This window comes from Mastigoproctus giganteus, chromosome 9 (assembly GCF_048544385.1).
Source record: "Mastigoproctus giganteus isolate SK-2022 chromosome 9, ASM4854438v1, whole genome shotgun sequence".
Classification (NCBI taxonomy): Eukaryota; Metazoa; Arthropoda; class Arachnida; order Uropygi; family Thelyphonidae; genus Mastigoproctus; species Mastigoproctus giganteus.
In genome coordinates, this window is record NC_143583.1 from 149,864,701 (window position 1) to 149,884,029 (window position 19,329).

At 36.0% G+C, this 19,329-nt stretch overlaps 1 protein-coding gene across 1 annotated transcript in view; it reads right to left on the reverse strand.

Annotated features, from left to right (window-relative positions):
• The window catches only part of LOC150080816 (uncharacterized), a 257,487-nt gene that overhangs the window by 47,582 nt on the left and 190,576 nt on the right, over window positions 1–19,329 (reverse strand). Inside the window, exon 6 of the mRNA XM_090381203.1 lies at window positions 15,802–15,900. Within this exon, the coding sequence (XP_090237329.1) occupies window positions 15,802–15,900 (99 nt within the window). The remainder of the gene's footprint in view (window positions 1–15,801; window positions 15,901–19,329) is intronic.

Sequence of the window (19,329 nt, forward strand, 5' to 3'; positions counted from 1 at the left end):
TCTCTATCTCATGTCTCATTAGTTCATCTTGTTGGTAACAGCATCAGTTGGTCCCACTGTATAGAATTTTAAAACTGTCTGAGGCCACTGTAGTCTCCTTTATGAAAGTAAACCACTTTCCTTTACCTTTTATGGCAGTTGCATCTTTAAGTAAATCCTACTTATATACATTGCAATCAATGCCATTTAGTGGTTCTTTTATCTGCAGATTTTTCATGCATGAAGAATTATTGCTGATAATCAGTTTAAGGGTATTGCTCTCTCCTCTTACTTTTCTATCATGCTGCTGTAGAAAATAGTCATCCAGTAAATCCACAAAAATCTTGCTAGTGTGTGAGTGACCAATTTATAAGTTGCAGTCAATATAGGCAAAGATAAAATCCCCTATCATAAGACATTCCAATTTACTGGCCCACTGTTCCTTTGTATATTCGTTCGTTGTACGCATCATAGTCATTAGGCTTATAACACACTCCTCCTCTCATTTTTTTTTTTTTCCCAGTGCTTATGTCACACTAAACAGACTCAACATTACACTGGCCACCCATGTCAACTGGATGCACTGCGACAGATTTTATGCACTTCTTAACTAAGAGCATAGCTCCCCTCCTGACCTGTTTCTCCTTTCTGCACACACTGTACTCCCCATACTCAAATTCTGTATCACATATCTGAGTGTCACCATATCTATCTCTGATGTCACCACGTCAGCATTTGATGGTTTGACCAGCACTTCAAATTCATCAAAAATTTATTTACTATGCTTATAGCATTGATGTACATGCAAAGTATACATGCACCTGTTCTTACTCTTAGTTATCCTAACACAGCCCATGTATTTACTTATTCCATGATGAACCACAATGGGACCCGAAATCCTTGATGTCTTGCTTTACAGGCTGCTGCATGTTCCAAAAGAAGCAGTGCAAGAATCACTTTCCTACAGTTTTCCAACCCATTTATCAGTGCCTCGATAGCATCAGCAAATATTTCTGCACCATTTCTTCTATTTAAATGTATCCCATCTCTGTAAAAACAGTCTCTCCTGTTAACAAGCACAAACCACACTGGGAAAATTTCTAACTCATGAGCCTTGCATAACCTCTCCAGTGCTGAATTGTTTGACAAGGCACTCCATGTATTCCCTCATATTGTATCCTGGCAGAATTGCAGACACTTTCAAAATCAACCCTAACTCATGACTTTTTCTCAGCATTGCACTGTACTTGTTAAGTAAGTCCTGAGATCTATTCTTAATGTCATTAGTACCAATATGTACAATATCACTTTTTGTGTCCTTAAAAGATGATTCTGCTCTACATGATCAACTTTTGTCCCTCACAGACATATCCTGTGTCTGTGAGGTGATATAGGACAGACATATCAGTGTGGTCTGTCCTATATCACCTATCCTTTTTGCACAATATATGTCTTGTTTCCCTGACAATAACTACCTCCTGTGGATCAGCACATTCTACCTTGGGGGTTGGCCCCTGGTTGCATGATCTGCAACTGTAAGCTCTGGTACTGAAGTGGGCATTCGAAAGCTTGATGGGCCCCCAATTTAATTGCTTCGAGGGCATCCACCCTGTTCTTCAAGCTCTCATAAATGTCAATCAGAAGGCTGAGCTGATACCTAATATCCTCACATTCTTTACAGCGCTTGGCTCTATCATGTCCTGTTCCAGATAGATCCACAAATATCAAATAAGTGGTATGTTTCATAAAGCTGTGATTCAAAGGACAATGCCCTCCTTAGTTTTCCTCAGAGCCACAGCACTCCCACTACTCTCAGCCCTTTACTTTGCTGCTCTGATCTGAGTCATGATTTCCATTCAAATTCATTTTAATTGAGAATACTACAATACACTAATATAAAATTGTTCTCCATGTTGGCAAGATATTAAGAGCAAGAGATCTGAGGACTTACTTAACAAGTATAGGGCAAAGTTGGGAAAAAGGTGAGAGTCAGGATTGAAATTGAAAGTGTGTGCAATTCTTCTCAGTCACAATTAAGGGAGTACACATTGAGAGCCTTGTCAATCAATACAGCATGGTATTGTGCAAGGTTCATCAGAATTAAATTTTTCTCAATGTGGTCTGTGCTTTCTTCTGGGATGGGATACACTTAAATAGAAGGGATGCAAGAATATTTGCTATGCTATCAAGGCAGTAATAGGAAGATTGGAAAAATGTTAGCCTGGAGAAATATACAGACTAGTAGATTAACTAGAGTTGCAGGCAGAGGTGAAAGTGCACTAATTCCATGGCTGAAAGGAAAAAAGTTGCCACAAAACTCCATGAGTTATGGAAAAACAACTGAGAGCAGGAAAACAGAGGTGCTGTCACTAAAAGGTTTCTGCCACAGGTAGCAATGGTCAATGCAAAGCCACCAAAGTGGCATGCTCCTGGACTGGTTACAACTTATATTTTGATAGGCCACAGCTCCCTAAAGGTAAAACTTACTTCCTTAGGGCTGACTGATGACCAAATTGTACCTGCAGCTAGAGTGAAGACTGGGCACATTCTATATGAATTAGTAAAATAATATTAGCAAAATAATAAGAGGAGTTTACCTCAATATAGTGCGTAGAACACTTCCGTACGATACCCTCCAGAAATTAAAACGGAAAAAACGAAAAAATCGACAACTTACCGGTACATTAGAGTAAAATATAAATAATTAAAAAAAAAAAAAAAAAAAAAAATCAATTTAACACAATTCAAATAAATTTAAAACAATTAAAAATCAAATTAACGTAATTAAAAGAATCTAACGAAAATATTCAAAACGATTTTCCTTCCTGAAGCTGACAACGCTTTTCGACCGTATGTCGTGATCACAGGAATGAAAATTACCGAATCGGGTTAAACCTGATACTTAAATAGAGATTATTTGTCTTCGCGCATGCGCGTAAAGGTCCACGCATCGGAGATCAAATATGGCCGCCGAACATTAACAGAATTCTCGTGCAATTTAATTTCAACGGTTTCTGCAATTAATAGTCGCGTATAATTACGTTGAACATTAAGTATTTTGGCTTCATTAAATAAAAAAGTATGTTTTTCGTTAATGGCATGAAAGGCTAATTCTGACGCTGCTGAACGAGAAGCACGAACTGAGGCTTCATGTTGATTTACACGAATATTAAGAGAAAAACGGGTCGAACCCTGATAAGACGAGTCACAATCACCGCAAGAAATGTTGTATACCAGATCATTAATTTGTGTTGCGAACGCTGAAAGAACCGAGCGATTGTTCAGTATAGTGTGTAACTTCCGTATTGGCCTAGCTACAATTTTAAATTCGGTATCTTTAAAGAATCTGTTAAGCTGTTTGTGCCACTGTTCAACATATGGGACAGAAATAAAGTATTTTTTGATATTACTATTGTTCATTGGTGTAGTATTATGTATCCTATCCTTAGCTTGTACCCTAATTCGGTTTATTGTGGTAATGGAATAACCCCTGTTTAAGAATCTGCTAGTCAATATTTGTATTTCTGAGTCCAGAGCAGATTCCGTCGTTGAATATTTATAGGCATTAAGAAATTGATTAAAGATAATCGATCTTTTGTAGGTGAACGGGTGATAGCTATTATAATGTAGAAGCATACTGGTGTTTGTAGGTTTTCGATAGATGCTAAATTGTATTTTATTCGAGTCCCAGGTAAGCGTGAAATTTAGAAAGTTTAATGACTTAGTATTCGTATCCTTCCTTTCCAATGTAAATTTGAGTCTAGAATGAATATTATTAAACGAATGTAAGATGTCTTGGATAGTATTACTATTGGTAATGACTAGAACATCATCTAAATACCTCCCATATTATGTGATACGGGTTCGAAAAGGTGTTAAATGTATCTGTTCAATCGTTGAGAGATAGATCTCTGACATTAAGCCACTCAGGCTCAAACCCATTGGTAATCCAAAAATTTGTTTGTATACCTTGTCTCGAAAGGTGATGTAGTTAGCTTCAACTAACTTCAACATATTTGATCTCCGATGCGTGGACCTTTACGCGCATGCGCGAAGACAAATAATCTCTATTTAAGTATCAGGTTTAACCCGATTCGGTAATTTTCATTCCTGTAATCACGACATATGGTCGAAAAGCGTTGTCAGCTTCAGGAAGGAAAATCGTTTTGAATATTTTTGTTAGATTCTTTTAATTACGTTAATTTGATTTTTAATTGTTTTAAATTGTTTGAATTGTGTTAAATTGATTTTTTTTTTTTTAATTATTTATATTTTACTCTAATGTACCGGTAAGTTGTCGATTTTTTCGTTTTTTCCGTTTTAATTTCTGGAGGGTATCGTACGGAAGTGTTCTACGCACTGTATTGAGGTAAACTCCTCTTATTATTTTACTAATATTATTATCAACGTAGAACATATTGAGTAGTACAGCTCTGATTCATACTATTCTATATGAATGTACAATATATGACATACAAAGAACACAGTTAATAGCAGAATTTGGTCCCCTCCCAAGTGGACAAGAACACCAATTCATAATGGAAGAAAACACATACAAAACCTTTGCAAACTTTGTTCAAAGAGTATTTGAAATAAGATGGAAAATACAGACTGGCCCTACAACCTCTCCCATAGCCAAGTAACAATCAATAGCCAAAGAGCCCATGTCTCTTACCATGCCCAGATGATGATGACATTTTAATCTGTCAGAGCATCTGTTTTCAGCACCCTGAACAGATACCATGATTCGACATTTACCAAATTGACTGGGCCTCTCCCTCCCCTGGGTCACGCTGCCTTGGTAAGGAGTCTGGGGAGCTTGGGGTTGCCCACACTAACCTGATAACACTAAAAAAGGGGAGGGAGAAGTAAATGCGGCCAGGGATGCACCTCAGCTGAAAAACATCAGTAAGCTTAGGTACCTGGGGGTGCAATGCAGTAAGAAAGAATAGAATGCATGAAATGAATAAGAGGGTGAGTGAATGAATGGATAAGAATATAATGAAAGAATATGAATGAAATGGGTGCTGAATGAATGAGATAGGAGTAAAAGTAGTTATGGTAAATGGAAGTGAATTGTGAATGAGAGTGGCCCAGTATTGGATGCAAAAGAGAGTTATGGTAAATGTGAGTGATTGAAGTGAATTAAAGTGATCTTATTTACATTTATAATAAATTTTAACCCTAAGTAAACTGATTAGTACTAATGCCAACACACCCACTGTATACCTCCCTGGCACATAAGACATGTAGCTGGGACTATACCTCAACCAAAAATTAATAGTAAGCTGAGGTGTTTGGGGGTGCAATGCAGAGAGAAAGGAACTGAATAAGTGAACTGAATGAATGGATGTATGTGTGTGAGCGCAAAAGAACACATATTCTAGCTAAGTTTTATATATCTAGCTTCTATGAAATTTAATCTCAATTTTAATCTATTTTACACATAAATATTATTATTTTTTATTCCTATATTCCCATATTTTATTACAAAGGCTATGGTCACCCAAATAATACACCTGACAATTCAAGCTACATAACAGGGCATCACACTATATCATAGTGATCCTTTGCTGATGAGCCCGGCCCCCAAGCAGTTGTATGTCCCCTGGAGGGCCCAGAAGACTGATATGACCTTCAGGTCTGATGCAATCAGCACAAGAGATCTTAAAAGAGCTGCAGATGTTCTGCACCAGATCCCTCTATAACACAAAGTTATAGAGGACACAATCAGTTTAATTCCAAATTGCTCTTCAATCAACTGTTTTAAACTGCTATTACTATTATAATACCTAGATTTCAACTGTGACAGGCTTCTAAGTCATATCCTGATCCAACGATCTGCATGTCCAGAAGGAACAGGGAACCATCCTAACACAAAGAAGGTCCGGTTTTCGGATTCCTTCTTGGGTATTATAAGGGCTACAGTTGTTCTGCACCCGACCCTTCTATAAGACAAAGTTATAGAGGACACAATCAGTTTAATTCCAAATTGCTCTTCAATCAACTGTTTTAAACTGCTATTACTATCATAATACCTAGATTTCAACTGTGATAGGCTTCAAAGTCATAGCCTGATCCAACAATCTGCGTGTCCAGAAGGAACAGGGAACTATTCCTAACACAAAGAAGGTCCGGTTTTCGGATTCCTTCTTGGGTGTTATAATGTGGCTCCTTAAGAACCACCCACCCTTCCTGGCTTAGCCTATTCTCTACAATATTAACCACAGCATCATGGCATTGGATATAAATGCTATATGTCCTATGACACTCTTGAGCAGTGTGGGCAAGAGACTCGGTTGCCAGACATCCAGCACTGTGATCTATTGCCGTTGATGTTTTAGAGAGTGTTGGAAAGTTACACAACATACAATTACATTAACCCCCATGATGGTGTGAAAGAAGATGGAAGAAAAAAAAAAAATATATATATATATAAAAAGAAAATAGATTTGATACTAGAGAGCTATTACGTGCTCGATAATTCCTATATTCTATTATATTATGAATCAACAGGGCTTACCTTTATTTTTTGATATAGGAAGCTTCTTTTCCAACTCTCCTTGTCCAACTCACTAATAATTCATGGGGGAAGGCAATATCAATTTTGCAAAACATTGTCATAAAGTTAGATTTTGGAGGTCTAAACGGGCTAATAATTAAGGATCGATTTTTCTTTTTGGTCCTGTGGCTGGAATTTTGAGTTAAATTTAGGGGTCTAATAATTGGGTAAGATGGGCTTGGGGCCATAGGGCATCTGGCCCTATGGCCCCAAGCCCATCTATGCAGACATCATGCTATGGCTCTTTAGCCAGCATGGTGTGGGATGCTGACACTGGTCAGCAGGGTTAGACCCTTGGCCAGTGTGGAACAGAGCCCCTTATAGGCACTACAACAAAGAGATCCCTTTCCTTATGTTCTTTTAAATCCTACCATCTCAGGTGGTTGTTCTCTCCTTCCCCTACCCCTCCTTGGACAGCAGCCTCCCTTTTCCTGGTGGGCTACCCCACTGCCAACTTTCACTTTCCATCTCTGAAACAGGATGGGCATCTAGTCCTACAGGACCCCTGCTGTACTCCCCCATTCAACCTTAACTATTGCCCTCCTCTTTCCTACTACCACTTTATCCCCCCACTAGTATTCTTTCCTAAATTTCACTTTTTTTTTTTTTTTTATACTTGGCTCTCCCTGCCTGTGGCTTTGGCTACTTCAGGATTCACCCAGCCAATTTTTCACACTACCTACTGCCTGGCCTGCCTCCTTGTGATGCTGGATGGTAAACCAGAGGTTTCTGTATGAAAACACTTTATCCCCCACTAGTATTCTTTCCTAAATTTCACTTTTTTTTTTTTTTTTTTATACTTGGCTCTCCCTGCCTGTGGCTTTGGCTACTTCAGGATTCACCCAGCCAATTTTTCACACTGCCTACTGCCTGGCCTGCCTCCTTGTGATGCTGGATGGTAAACCAGAGGTTTCTGTATGAAAACACTTTATCCCCCACTAGTATTCTTTCCTAAATTTCACTTTTTTTTTTTTTTTATACTTGGCTCTCCCTGCCTGTGGCTTTGGCTACTTCAGGATTCACCCAGCCAATTTTTCACACTGCCTACTGCCTGGCCTGCCTCCTTGTGATGCTGGATGGTAAACCAGAGATTTCTGTATGAAAACACAAGCCCCCCCCCCCCGCTAAGAGGCAGGATGAACAACACAACCGCTATAACCCACACTAACATGCACTAACCTACATAAATCTGATCTTACAGAGTTTGTATTCATTACATTGCTAGACACGGAGTCAGGTAGGAGGACCCTTAGAGACACATTACAAATAACTCTATACATCCATCGGAACATGTGGTAGCTTGGAAAGCAAGGTGTTGGGGATTCCAAGCCCTGCAGTGGGTCATCATGGAACAATTAAATACATGAGTTGTGTTAGTGTAGCTAAGGTTAAGAACAGGTGTATGTACACTTGCATGTACATTAATGGTAGGAGAACTGTAAATAAATTTGATAAATTTGAAGTACCGACGTTAGAGAGGCAACAAGAGGAAGAAACACTCTTGATTTAGTTATCAACAGTGACTTCATGCATTAAGAATTTGGAGGTAAAATACTCACTGGGTGGCAGTGTTTACAGTGTACCAATGTGGAATTTTATTAAAGACATAACCACTGTCAATGGTACAGGGAAAGGCTTTTGCTTTTGTAACAGTGACTACATTTGGACCAACATGATGTTACCAACAGCAAGTTCTAAACTGGGAAGCATTCCAGGAAATAATTATAGAAACTGATATATGAACTTTCGGCTTTTCATACAAACTAAGAAATACTATTTAAAGCTTAGATCTAAATGGTTGTCAGATGAACTAATGAGACACGTGGCAGAGAAGAAAAATGCTTGGGATACACATAAATTATGAGGTGGTACAGAAGACCTATGGTACATATAAATTCACATGATTACTTAATCTGTAATCAAGTCAAAAATGTGGTTAGGCAAGCTAATGCAGAATATGAGAAGTCTCTGGCAAAGGATGCAAAGAACAGAGCAACAAAAAATTCTATGCTTATATTAACAGTAGAAAGAAGGGGTTGAATCACAATGGGCCAATTGATGTCAAAGGGTTAACTGTTGATTACCCTGCTCAGGTTGCTGACAAACTGAATAGGTACTTTGCATCTACATTCACAAATGAGGAATTCTATAGGGAAGGGAATGACAAAAGTTAATCCAACTCTAATGGGGAACTAAAGAATTTTGTGATAACCGAGAGAAAGTGGAAGAGAAATTGTTGAAGCTAAACATATAAAATGAATCTGGGGTGGATGGAAAATATCCAATTATATTAAAGGACAAAGCAAAGGAGGTAAACAAACCCTTAGCCAAAATATAAGTGCATCCTTGGATTCAGGGGAGATCCCTAATATAATTGGATATTTTCCATCCGCCCCTATGGTTCTGTTAGCATCTGTTCCAGGGAAAATAGTGGAGTCACTGGTTAAAGAAGCAATGCAGGACCATTCCATGCTGTGATTGCAGTCTAATGGCATTAAACTGCAGTCACAGCATGGAATGTCCTACATTTCTTCTTTAACCAGTGACTCCATTATTTTCCTTTTGTGCTGAGCTGTAATCAGAACAAGTCTTAAAATTTTATAAAAAAAGTTTATTCATGTGCATAAACTAACATCAACACAAGCAAATAAGAAATAAAAATTATGCCAAGTCTATATACCAAAGCCAAGCATCAATCAGTATGCGAATAGTGAATAGTTTAATTTCGGTGTCTTTATATTTACAGCACTCATTGGTTGACTGCTTAAGAATGACCAAGCACTATGCATACAGCACAGTGCTTGGGTGCATTTTGAATGCAGATATGCGACACATCACTCCTAGTGCCATTTTACCTACATACAGTAAACCCTTGATTTAATGGATTAATAGGGGAGAAGGGATGTCCGTTAATGGCAAAAGTCCATTAAATCAAATGTAACCTGGGGGGAGGCATTTTTTATTGTTCTTAATGTAAAAAAAAAGCCTTAATACAATATACAGTACTGTACAATATAAAATTATGTTGCAATTTGGCCTTTGATTTACGAACATCAGAAACAGTTTTTTTTACTCTGTAAATTTCACAAACTACTGAGACAGACACCTTGTTCTAATTTCTCAATTAGATCTAATTTCTGTGCCACATTTAAGTTCATACGCTTTCTTTTAACTCCTCTATCATTTGATGCCATTTTAAAATGTAAGGATTGCAAAATTATTTAATAAATAAAGTCACAATTCAGAAATCACAGAAACACTCTGTATACAACCAGACTGTACGATAGCTTGAGGCAGACTAAGATTGAAACAAAGTGAGTCGCTAGACCTGCAGTTTAGTGTCCCAAGTCATGTTCAGCTCGCAAGTCACCATCTGCTCTTATCTGTTATCTGGGTAAACAGCTATTTGAACACATTTTCAGAAAGAATAAAAAACAATTTCCTGACTACAATTGCCTGAATTTGATTATAAAAATAAAAGTAGGTAATTATCAAAACAATAATGGAAATAAGTAATTATTATTAATTTTTAATTAATAATAACACTGAAGTTTTGTATAACCTAAAAAAATAATACGGTTGAGATTAATATGTAAATCATTGTATTATTACTTGTCTGGTCCTTTAAATCCGAAATCCGTTATATCGGGGTCCGTTAAATCAAGGGTTTACTGTGTATATATATATATATATATATATATATATATACAGGGTGTTTCAGTTAAACGTTTCAGAACTTCTAAGAGGGGTAGGGTACATCCTGACAACTTGAAATCATATAGCAATGTGGGGTCGGAAATGCTTTCCTGAAGCGGTGTTGTACACAGAAGCACCATAAAGAAAAGAGACCGTAAGTGAGAAATCGTTTTAATAATACATGAAAAGAAGCAAAAGGTACATGGATTAAAGTAAGTGTTCGAAGTTTCTTCCACGGGCTACAATGCACGCCTCACATCTCCGACGCATGGACATCCGAACATTCTGGAATACTCCAGGCGAATTTCGAATTTCTTCAGCAGCTACTGCGATTCTTGCAACCAGCTCCTCAGCATTGTCAACAGGGGTGTCATAAACTAGCGATTTCATATGACCCCAGAAATAAAAATCAAGACATGATAGGTCGGGTGACCGAGCAGGCCAACGCACGGGACCACCACGTCTGATCCACTGTTGACCAAATGTGACATCCAGGTAGTTACGAACATCTCCGCTATAATGGGCAGGGGCTCCATCGTGTTGGAACCACATTGTCTGTTGCGTCGATGCAGAAATCTGATCATCTCTCAAAAGTTGTGGCAATACTTGCTGCAGAAAGATCAAGTAGATAGGTCCGGTTAGACGACATGGTAACAGGTAAGGTCCGATGAGGTGATCTCCCATAATACCGGCCCATACATTGACCGAAAATCGAATCTGTGCTGCACGACGACTTCTGTGTACAATACCGCTTCAGGAAAGCATTTCCGACCCCACATTGCTATATGATTTTGAGTTGTCAGGATGTACCCTACCCCTCTTAGAAGTTCTGAAACATTTAACTGAAACACCCTGTATAAATAATAGTATTAAGAAAATAAGTAAGAGTAAGGGGGTGGAGCGTAATTGCAGCAAAAAGGAAGATAACATTAATTATGGATTAGGGACACTGCAGAAGCAACCCTACAGCCATAATGTATATATATTTTATGTTATGAAGAAAGTGTGAAGAAGATATTTTGTTTAATCCTATTGAATCTATGGTATACACAAGAAGTGAATTCGACGAAATGGATAAGAAATGTAGTGAAAAAAGGTAGGATGGAGTGACCAAGTAAGATATGAAAAAGAGACAGATAGTGAACCTATACATAAATATACTGGCACGTCGCCATCTTGGTAAGTATTTTCAGTCTTACAAGGTAACAGTAAGTTCCTTTCTTCTTGATTATTCCTACATTTTGATATCATTAGTTTTTTTCAATTCTTTTGCTTGCTTCTGTAAGGTCATCCATGATCTGTATCCCCTACTAATAATAATTACATTTATTGTTACAATTTATTAGACCTTGTTCTAGTCACAAAATTTCAAATTTCATGCTTAACACATGTCTACAGCACACGTCTTCATGGCATGCAGAGCATGTTGGAAACAGAAGCAAGTACACTGCCTTCTTTCTCATAATTTTGGTGGATGACCCCTGACAAAGACACTGCAATTGTGAAAAACACTGCAATGCAGTTTTATTTTGGTTGCTTTTTCATATATTATTTTAATTTTTTTGCCAACTATCTGTCTCTTTTTCATATCTTACTTGGTCACTTCATCCTACCATATATTGCTACATTTCTTATCCATTTTTTCGAATTCACTTCTCGTGCATACCGCAGATTCAATAGGATTAAACAAAATATCTTCTTCACACTTTCTTCATACCATAAAATATATATATATATATATAAAATATTAAATATATTACTAATAAGTTAAAAACAGTGGAAATAAAGGGAAAATAAAAATAGACTGAATATGTCAAATGCACCAAAGCACACAAAGCAGCAGCAAAGGATGCAGATGTATATATATGCATATTATAATAAATATAAAGATGTAAGTATGAGTTAAATAGAAGGCCAAAAAGGAATAATAACCGAAACATAAAAAATCTTTTAAAGAAGTGACCCATAAAATAAAATAACAGTAGCTGGCATCAGATAATGGTGGATAAATTTAGTCATAGTTCAAAAAAAGTGGGAAATAGAACAAAAATACAATTAAATCCAATGTCAGCAAAAACAAAAGTTGATACACGATCAGGTTTTTTAACAGGGGACTACACCTGACCACGTATCAAAGGACTGCGGTTCTATACTTGTCCAAAACTGTGTAAGAATAGAAAATTGAAAATAACTCCTACAAAGTATGGACAAGGTAGTCCCTACGCAGTGTTTATAATGAAAGTTACGGTAAAATTTAATACCCAAGTTACGGTAAATTTAATACAAAAGAATTAAAGTAAATACCGATAAGTCAAAAACTTACAATCTATACCTGAAATATAAAACCATCTTTATATTTATTATAATATGCATATCATCATTAGCCAATCTTCAATCCACTACAGGCTGTAGGCCTCTCCAGCAACTTTTCAGTTCCTTCTGTTTTGTGCAATGGCCATCCATTTACTACCCACAAACTCACGAATTTCATGAGTTTGTGGGTAGTAAGTACACACACACATGGCAAACATACAGCAGTATGGCAAATCAATAGAGTGAAAAATAGATTGAAACTAAAAGTGTAAATGGAAACAATGAGGAGGTTGTTGTTGTTGTTTTGGTTTTTAGGAGCATTAGCAACTAAGGCCATATTGCTCCGGGAATACGCGGTGGTCATTCCCTTGACCTTTCCGCATCCTCCGTATTTGGTGGTGACGGGCTCGAACCCCGGTCTAATCAAGAAGCGTGTGCTACGCACTGCTGCTCCTTCCCACCTGGCTACGGAGGCGCCAACAACAACGAGGAGGGGGAAAGGTAGTAAGACGGAAAGTTTGTAGAAGTTACGCTCCAAAGAATTTATAACAAGAAATCGAATTAGACAAAGTTTAGTGGCATCCCCAGCAGCACCAGGTCCAAACTGCATGAAATCTCACTGTTAACAGAGTCAGAAACCAACTATAATATAAAATTAAACTAAATAAACTGATTATTATGCCCCATCTCGTTGGAGGACCACGAGGCCAATAATGGTCAGAGAATTACAACATTTCAAACACTGGACAAATCGTCGCAGAGGCGAGTCGATGAAAAGATCAGCCCCCCTATCTGATCAATAGATCGACATGCCAGTGCGAAGAATTTGAACAGTGGTGGTCCTTATGCTGTGAAAAATATAAATAGGATAGATAATAGCACTCATATGGAAACAATCATACTACTGACAAGATTAATATTAAACCAGATTTAAATAGACAAAAATTAAGCTATAGAGGGCAGTACAGGCAGAGAGCATATTGCCCACTACGACCATGTGATGTAGATGTAACAAACTAATTAACATAAAAATAGGTAAAAATAAAGAATAAGAAATAAAATTAATAAGACAAGCATCAGAGGTAGCAAAATAGTATAATCCTCTACATATTGTGTGTTGTATAACAAAGGAAAAATAATATAATAATAAAACTTAAACCAGCAGTATGGCAAACCAATAGAGCAAAAAATAGATTGCAACTAAAAGCATGAATGCAAACAGTGAGGACAGGAGAAAGTATTTAGAATAAAATATCGAATTAGACAAAATTTAGCGGTGCCCCAAGCAGCACCAGGTCCAAAACTGCATGAAATCTCACTATTAACAGAGTCAGAAACCAAATACAATACAAAATTAAAAATAGACACAAATAACCATTATGTCCCTTTACTGACCATTAATCTTGTCAGTAGTGTGGTTGTTTCCATATGAGCACTATTATCTATCCTATTTATATTTTTCACTACATAAGGACCACCACTGTTCAAATTCTTTCGACTGATGTGTCGATCTATAGATGAGATAGGGGGCTGATCTTCTGATCGACTCGCCTCTGTGACAATTTGTCCAGTGTTTGAAATGCTGTGATTCTCTGATTATTAGTGGCCTCATGGTCCTCAGACGAGATGGGGCATAATGGTCCTTCGTTTATTTAGTTTAATTTTGTATTGTAGTTGGTTTCTATAATTAGTTCCATATAGTTGGTCTCTGTTAACAGTGAGATTTCACACAATTTTGACCTGGTGCTGCTGGGGGCACCACTAAATTTTGTCTAATTCGATTTTTTATTCTAAATTCTTTGGAGCATAACTTCTATAATACTTTCTGTCTTACTACCCCCCCCCCACTGTTTGCATTTATGTTTTTAGTTTCAATCTATTTTTTCGCTCTATTGGTTTGCCATACTGCTGGCTTAAGTTTTATTATTACTATTATTTTTCCTGTTTTATACAATATGCAGAGAATTATGCTATTTTGCTACCTCTGATGCTTGCCTTATCAATTTTATTTCTTATTCTTTATTTTTACCTATTCCTATGTTAATTAGTTTGTTACATCTATATATAACCAGTCATTTCATTATTTTCCCTGGACAGCAATTAAGCTAACAGCAATTACTTGTCATTCTTTGTAAACTGTGGATACATTCACAGATCTCCAATCCACAGGGACCTCCCATAAATGCAAAATGCTCTCATAATCACAGCTGTGGCTTATGCCTCCCTTAATATAATTGGATAGATCCCATTACCCTAGGTTCTATGTTTAGCTCTCTGTCAGAATTTGCTAAACTTCAGGCATCTGCTTCCTTAAAGAATTCCTCATGTGTGAATATAGATGCAAAATACCTATTCAGTTTGTCGGCAATCTAAGCAGCTTCATCAACAGTTAAACCACTGACATCAAATGGCCCAATGTGATTCAACTCCTTCCTTTTACTGTTAATATAAGCATAGAAGTCTTTACTACTTTACTTTGCATTCTTTGCCAGAGACTTCTCGTAATCTACCTATATTTCTTTGTGCCTTGATTACAGACTAGTTTATATCTGTCATAGATATAAACTAGTCTGTAATGATTAGATTAATAATTAATTCCATGAATGCCTTCCATTCAGAATTTGCAATTGGTAACATCACCAGTTTGTCCGACTGAAAAGAATTTAAAACTATTTAAGATCACTGTAGTTGCCTTTATAAAAGCAAAATCCTTTCTCTTTACACTTGACAGTAGATATATCTTTAAGTAATAATAATACATTGTGCTAGCAGGTTTAAGTTATTATATATATATATTACACCAATTATGTCTTTGATTCATATTGTTGAATCGTGTCCATGAAAAGACATTTCAATGCCCCCACAAAGCCACTGCATCTTCACTTCTGAGCTGGGCCCTATATGAGGAGATTTGAGTCCAAGCCTTTTGTACATGTGAAAGGAAGGCAATTACCTTCATTTTGCTGACAGCAAAGGCATTACTAGTAGAAAGGGGGGATGCATGGGGTAATTTTTATATTTAGTACTCACAAATGAATTTTGAGAGTACTAAATATAATTTAATATAATAACATAATATACAGCGATTTGTAAATAGGAGTTGGTTGAAAAAGAAACAACATAGGATATATCTAAAATATAAAGTAAGAAAAATTACCATTCAATTCTTGTAAAACATACTTTAAATAAAAACATATCATCATTATAACTATTTCCATTAATAAAAGAATTCATGCATTACATTTCTATACCTTGAAATTGTGACATATCAATGTCTTGCAAGCTGCCCATTACTCTGGAACTTTCCTTTAACCAGTCTAAATTTTGCATTAAATGTGTCCTTCCCATACCTATAAAAATTACATTCTATTTACATCTAATATATGTCAAATTAAATTTAAAAAAAAATAACAATCATGTTCAAAGATTACTGTAAAAGAGAAATAAAGGTTAAACAAAACCAGATTTAACAACAAAAAAATAAAATAAAATAAATAAATAAAAACTATATACCAAGCAGGGTGAATCAAATTGGGGCAAATAGAGAAATAATAACAAACTGGACATCAGGTGGCACACTAATATAAAGTTCCTGCCAGTGCTGCCTATGTGTAAGATATAAGAAGCATCTCACACCATTTTTGCAGTTCAGCTCATATGTCTGTACAACTGATGAGGAAGTTTCACCATAAGTGAGAAAAAAAAAAAAAAAAAAAAGTAAGGTATCATCAAAATGCATAACTTTTTTGTTATTAATGAAAATTTCACGTTTTCAGCAATCAATGTTTATGTTACAATGATTCTATCTTCTATCATCAGTGCTGGAATATCTTAAATTTAAAAAAAAAAAAAAAAAAAAACCCTACTACAAGGCTAGCCTGAAATTTGGAGGGGGGTGCATTTACTTTATAAGCATTATAAGCATTTTTGCAGAGAACCACATTAATTCACACCAAATGGAGATAGTCTGAAGCAATGAAAAGTCCAAGTTATAGAATATAATCATAAGTAAATATTTTCATAATTATAAGTCACTGTTCGTAAAAACAAGCAAATTTATTCAAAGTCTAATCTAGCAACATATATTAATTTTAGATGTCACTAGGGTATTATGATCAAAAGAAAAGAAAGAAAAAAATTTTTTTTGGTCATATGCAAATGTTTATATTTAAAACAAAACAGAACAGAACACAGAGTTCAAAATCAAATAGAACCCACATGAATTTTTAAACAAATTTTGTTTTAAATATAACTATAAATTTAATCAGATGATTAAATTTATCGCAGTCCTCCTCCAATTGAATTGTCTTTTTTTTTTTTGAAGAAATCTAAAATGTCCTGTTCAGTTTACTCAGCAGAACAGAACCATTATGTCCTACTATATTGCTATTTCATATAATTTTTCATTTCTCTTAGAGCGTAGAAATATTTTTTGAATTCCTCATCAGAATTAGCAAACCAAATAAGATCAAGGAACCTTAATTTAATTTTTGTTTCTTTACTTTATTCTTCTTTTTCTTCACTTCGTGCTTCATCTACAGATTCCACCCCCCTTGATATGCTGTAGCTATTTCATCACCATCTATCCAAATTCTTACATTACATATTCAAATCAATATTCTCTTCATAGTTGTTGTGCATATTTTAACACTCATCTTTGATGACACCTAAATAAATATGAACATTTAATACTTTTTTCCACGTATTTACTCTTGTACTATGCTTTACTTCATTCCAAATGTAAATAGCACTAAAGGATATTTTTGCCTAGACTGTGAAGGAGTTTAATGACATATGAGTTGGTGCAATTATGTCATTTTTATACATAATAAACTACACATACAATGATCATCTACCAAGGAATTGGCACCATATTAATTATATCTCATATTGTGAATATCTTCACAATGAGTTGCCATGGTATTGCACTACCTTGAATAAGTAACACTTCACCAATGGAGAAGACTATTGTTACTTATTCTCGGCAGATACCAACACCCAGACAGCACCATTTCAAGGCTATTTGACCTCTCTTCGGTGGGTGGGCAAATACCCTGGTGTTGCAATAGTGACAACCTAGTTATGAAGTATAGCTCCACAGTATGATAGATGCCTGATGGTCAATGCACAGCATGTTCAAAAGAAAATGTTCTTTTTTATGTCTAGCTCTTAAACAATGAGTGGCAGGAAATTCTGGATTGACATCAGTTTCATCTGCTAACTCCTTTACCATTTCTAAATATTTATTGTAACTGTCACATCATTTAACATATCTATTACATCATTGTATATTAACTTTAGGGTCATGCATAAGTTTACTCATAGGTTTAATATTGAATAAAACATCATACCAAATTATTAGGAACAAAACAAATTTAAATATTTTAATTTTTAAGTGTAAAGACTGTGTTACATGTTGTGTGTTCATATCTGTTGTTATGCCATTTGGTAACTCCACAAAGCTGTCATGAACTTCCCCTAACTGGAAATGCAAAGGAGTAATTGCTTTAATTCTGCTGTGGACCATAACTGCTACAAAATCTTTTTCTAGTCAACTATCCTACCTACCTTTAAATCATCAGCAACTTTTGACATCATCTCCACCCCCTTACTTCTTCATTAATGTCATTAAAAAAAGATAAGAAAGAGGAGGTGCCCAGGAGCACTGATACTTTCCTCCAGCTTCCCTATATCCTATCTTTCAGCCAGTCCCCTGATCCAATAAAGAATCTTGCCAAAAACACCAATTTGCTACAGTTTATATGATAATGCAGAACTATATTAAAAGCTTTATTAAAGTTGAGTAAATAACATTAAAATTATGTTTTACATCCAACTGTTTTATGACTTTTTCATAGTAATTAACCAGACTGGTTGGCAAGACTTTCTCTTCAAGAATCCATGCGATGATCCATGAAGGATACATTTACTTATCTTTCCACAAAAGCAAAACTTGCCAAACACCAATAAAGCTGCCATCATTTCTTTCATATCTCCTCTGTGAATTTGAGAGATATTATGTCTACTCCAGTGCAATGTAATTCTCCTGCTGATGATGTTCTCATTAATATTCCCAATATTAATGAGAACATCATCAGCAGTTTTTTTTTTTTTTTGTTTTTTTTATGAAAACACCAAATGCGAGAGGTCTTTATTTTTACCTATTCCTATGTTAATTAGTTTGTTACATCTATATATAACCAGTCATTTCATTATTTTCCCTGGACAGCAATTAAGCTAACAGCAATTACTTGTCATTCTTTGTAAACTGTGGATACATTCACAGATCTCCAATCCACAGGGACCTCCCATAAATGCAAAATATAGTACCTATAGTACTTAGTACTGTGCTTGGGTTGGAGGTTGAGAAGATGAAAGAGGATATTTGTTGACATTAGACTTGAACTTCTGTAGACTGTAATTTTATGGAAATACATATGAAGGAAGGTTGTTCCAGAAAACGGCAGTTGAATGAATAAACGAGAAAGATCAAAAGTTGGTTCAATGAGTTTGAAGCTGGACAGTAAATGGATGTTGGCTGGTGACAGCACATGTTCGGACTGTATTGAAAAAAAAAAAAAAAAGCAGGAATTATAGAAGGCAATTCAGAAGAACAGTGCCCATGGAAGTATCTGTAGAAAAGGCATGCAGCAGAAACAGCACATCTATGAGACAGTGAGTGGAGAGACTCTGTTAGAGATGAGTCATTAATTAACTGCCCTCTTCTGAATGGAATCTAAAAGCCTGACAGAGAGAGAGGTTTCACCGGGCCAGATGTG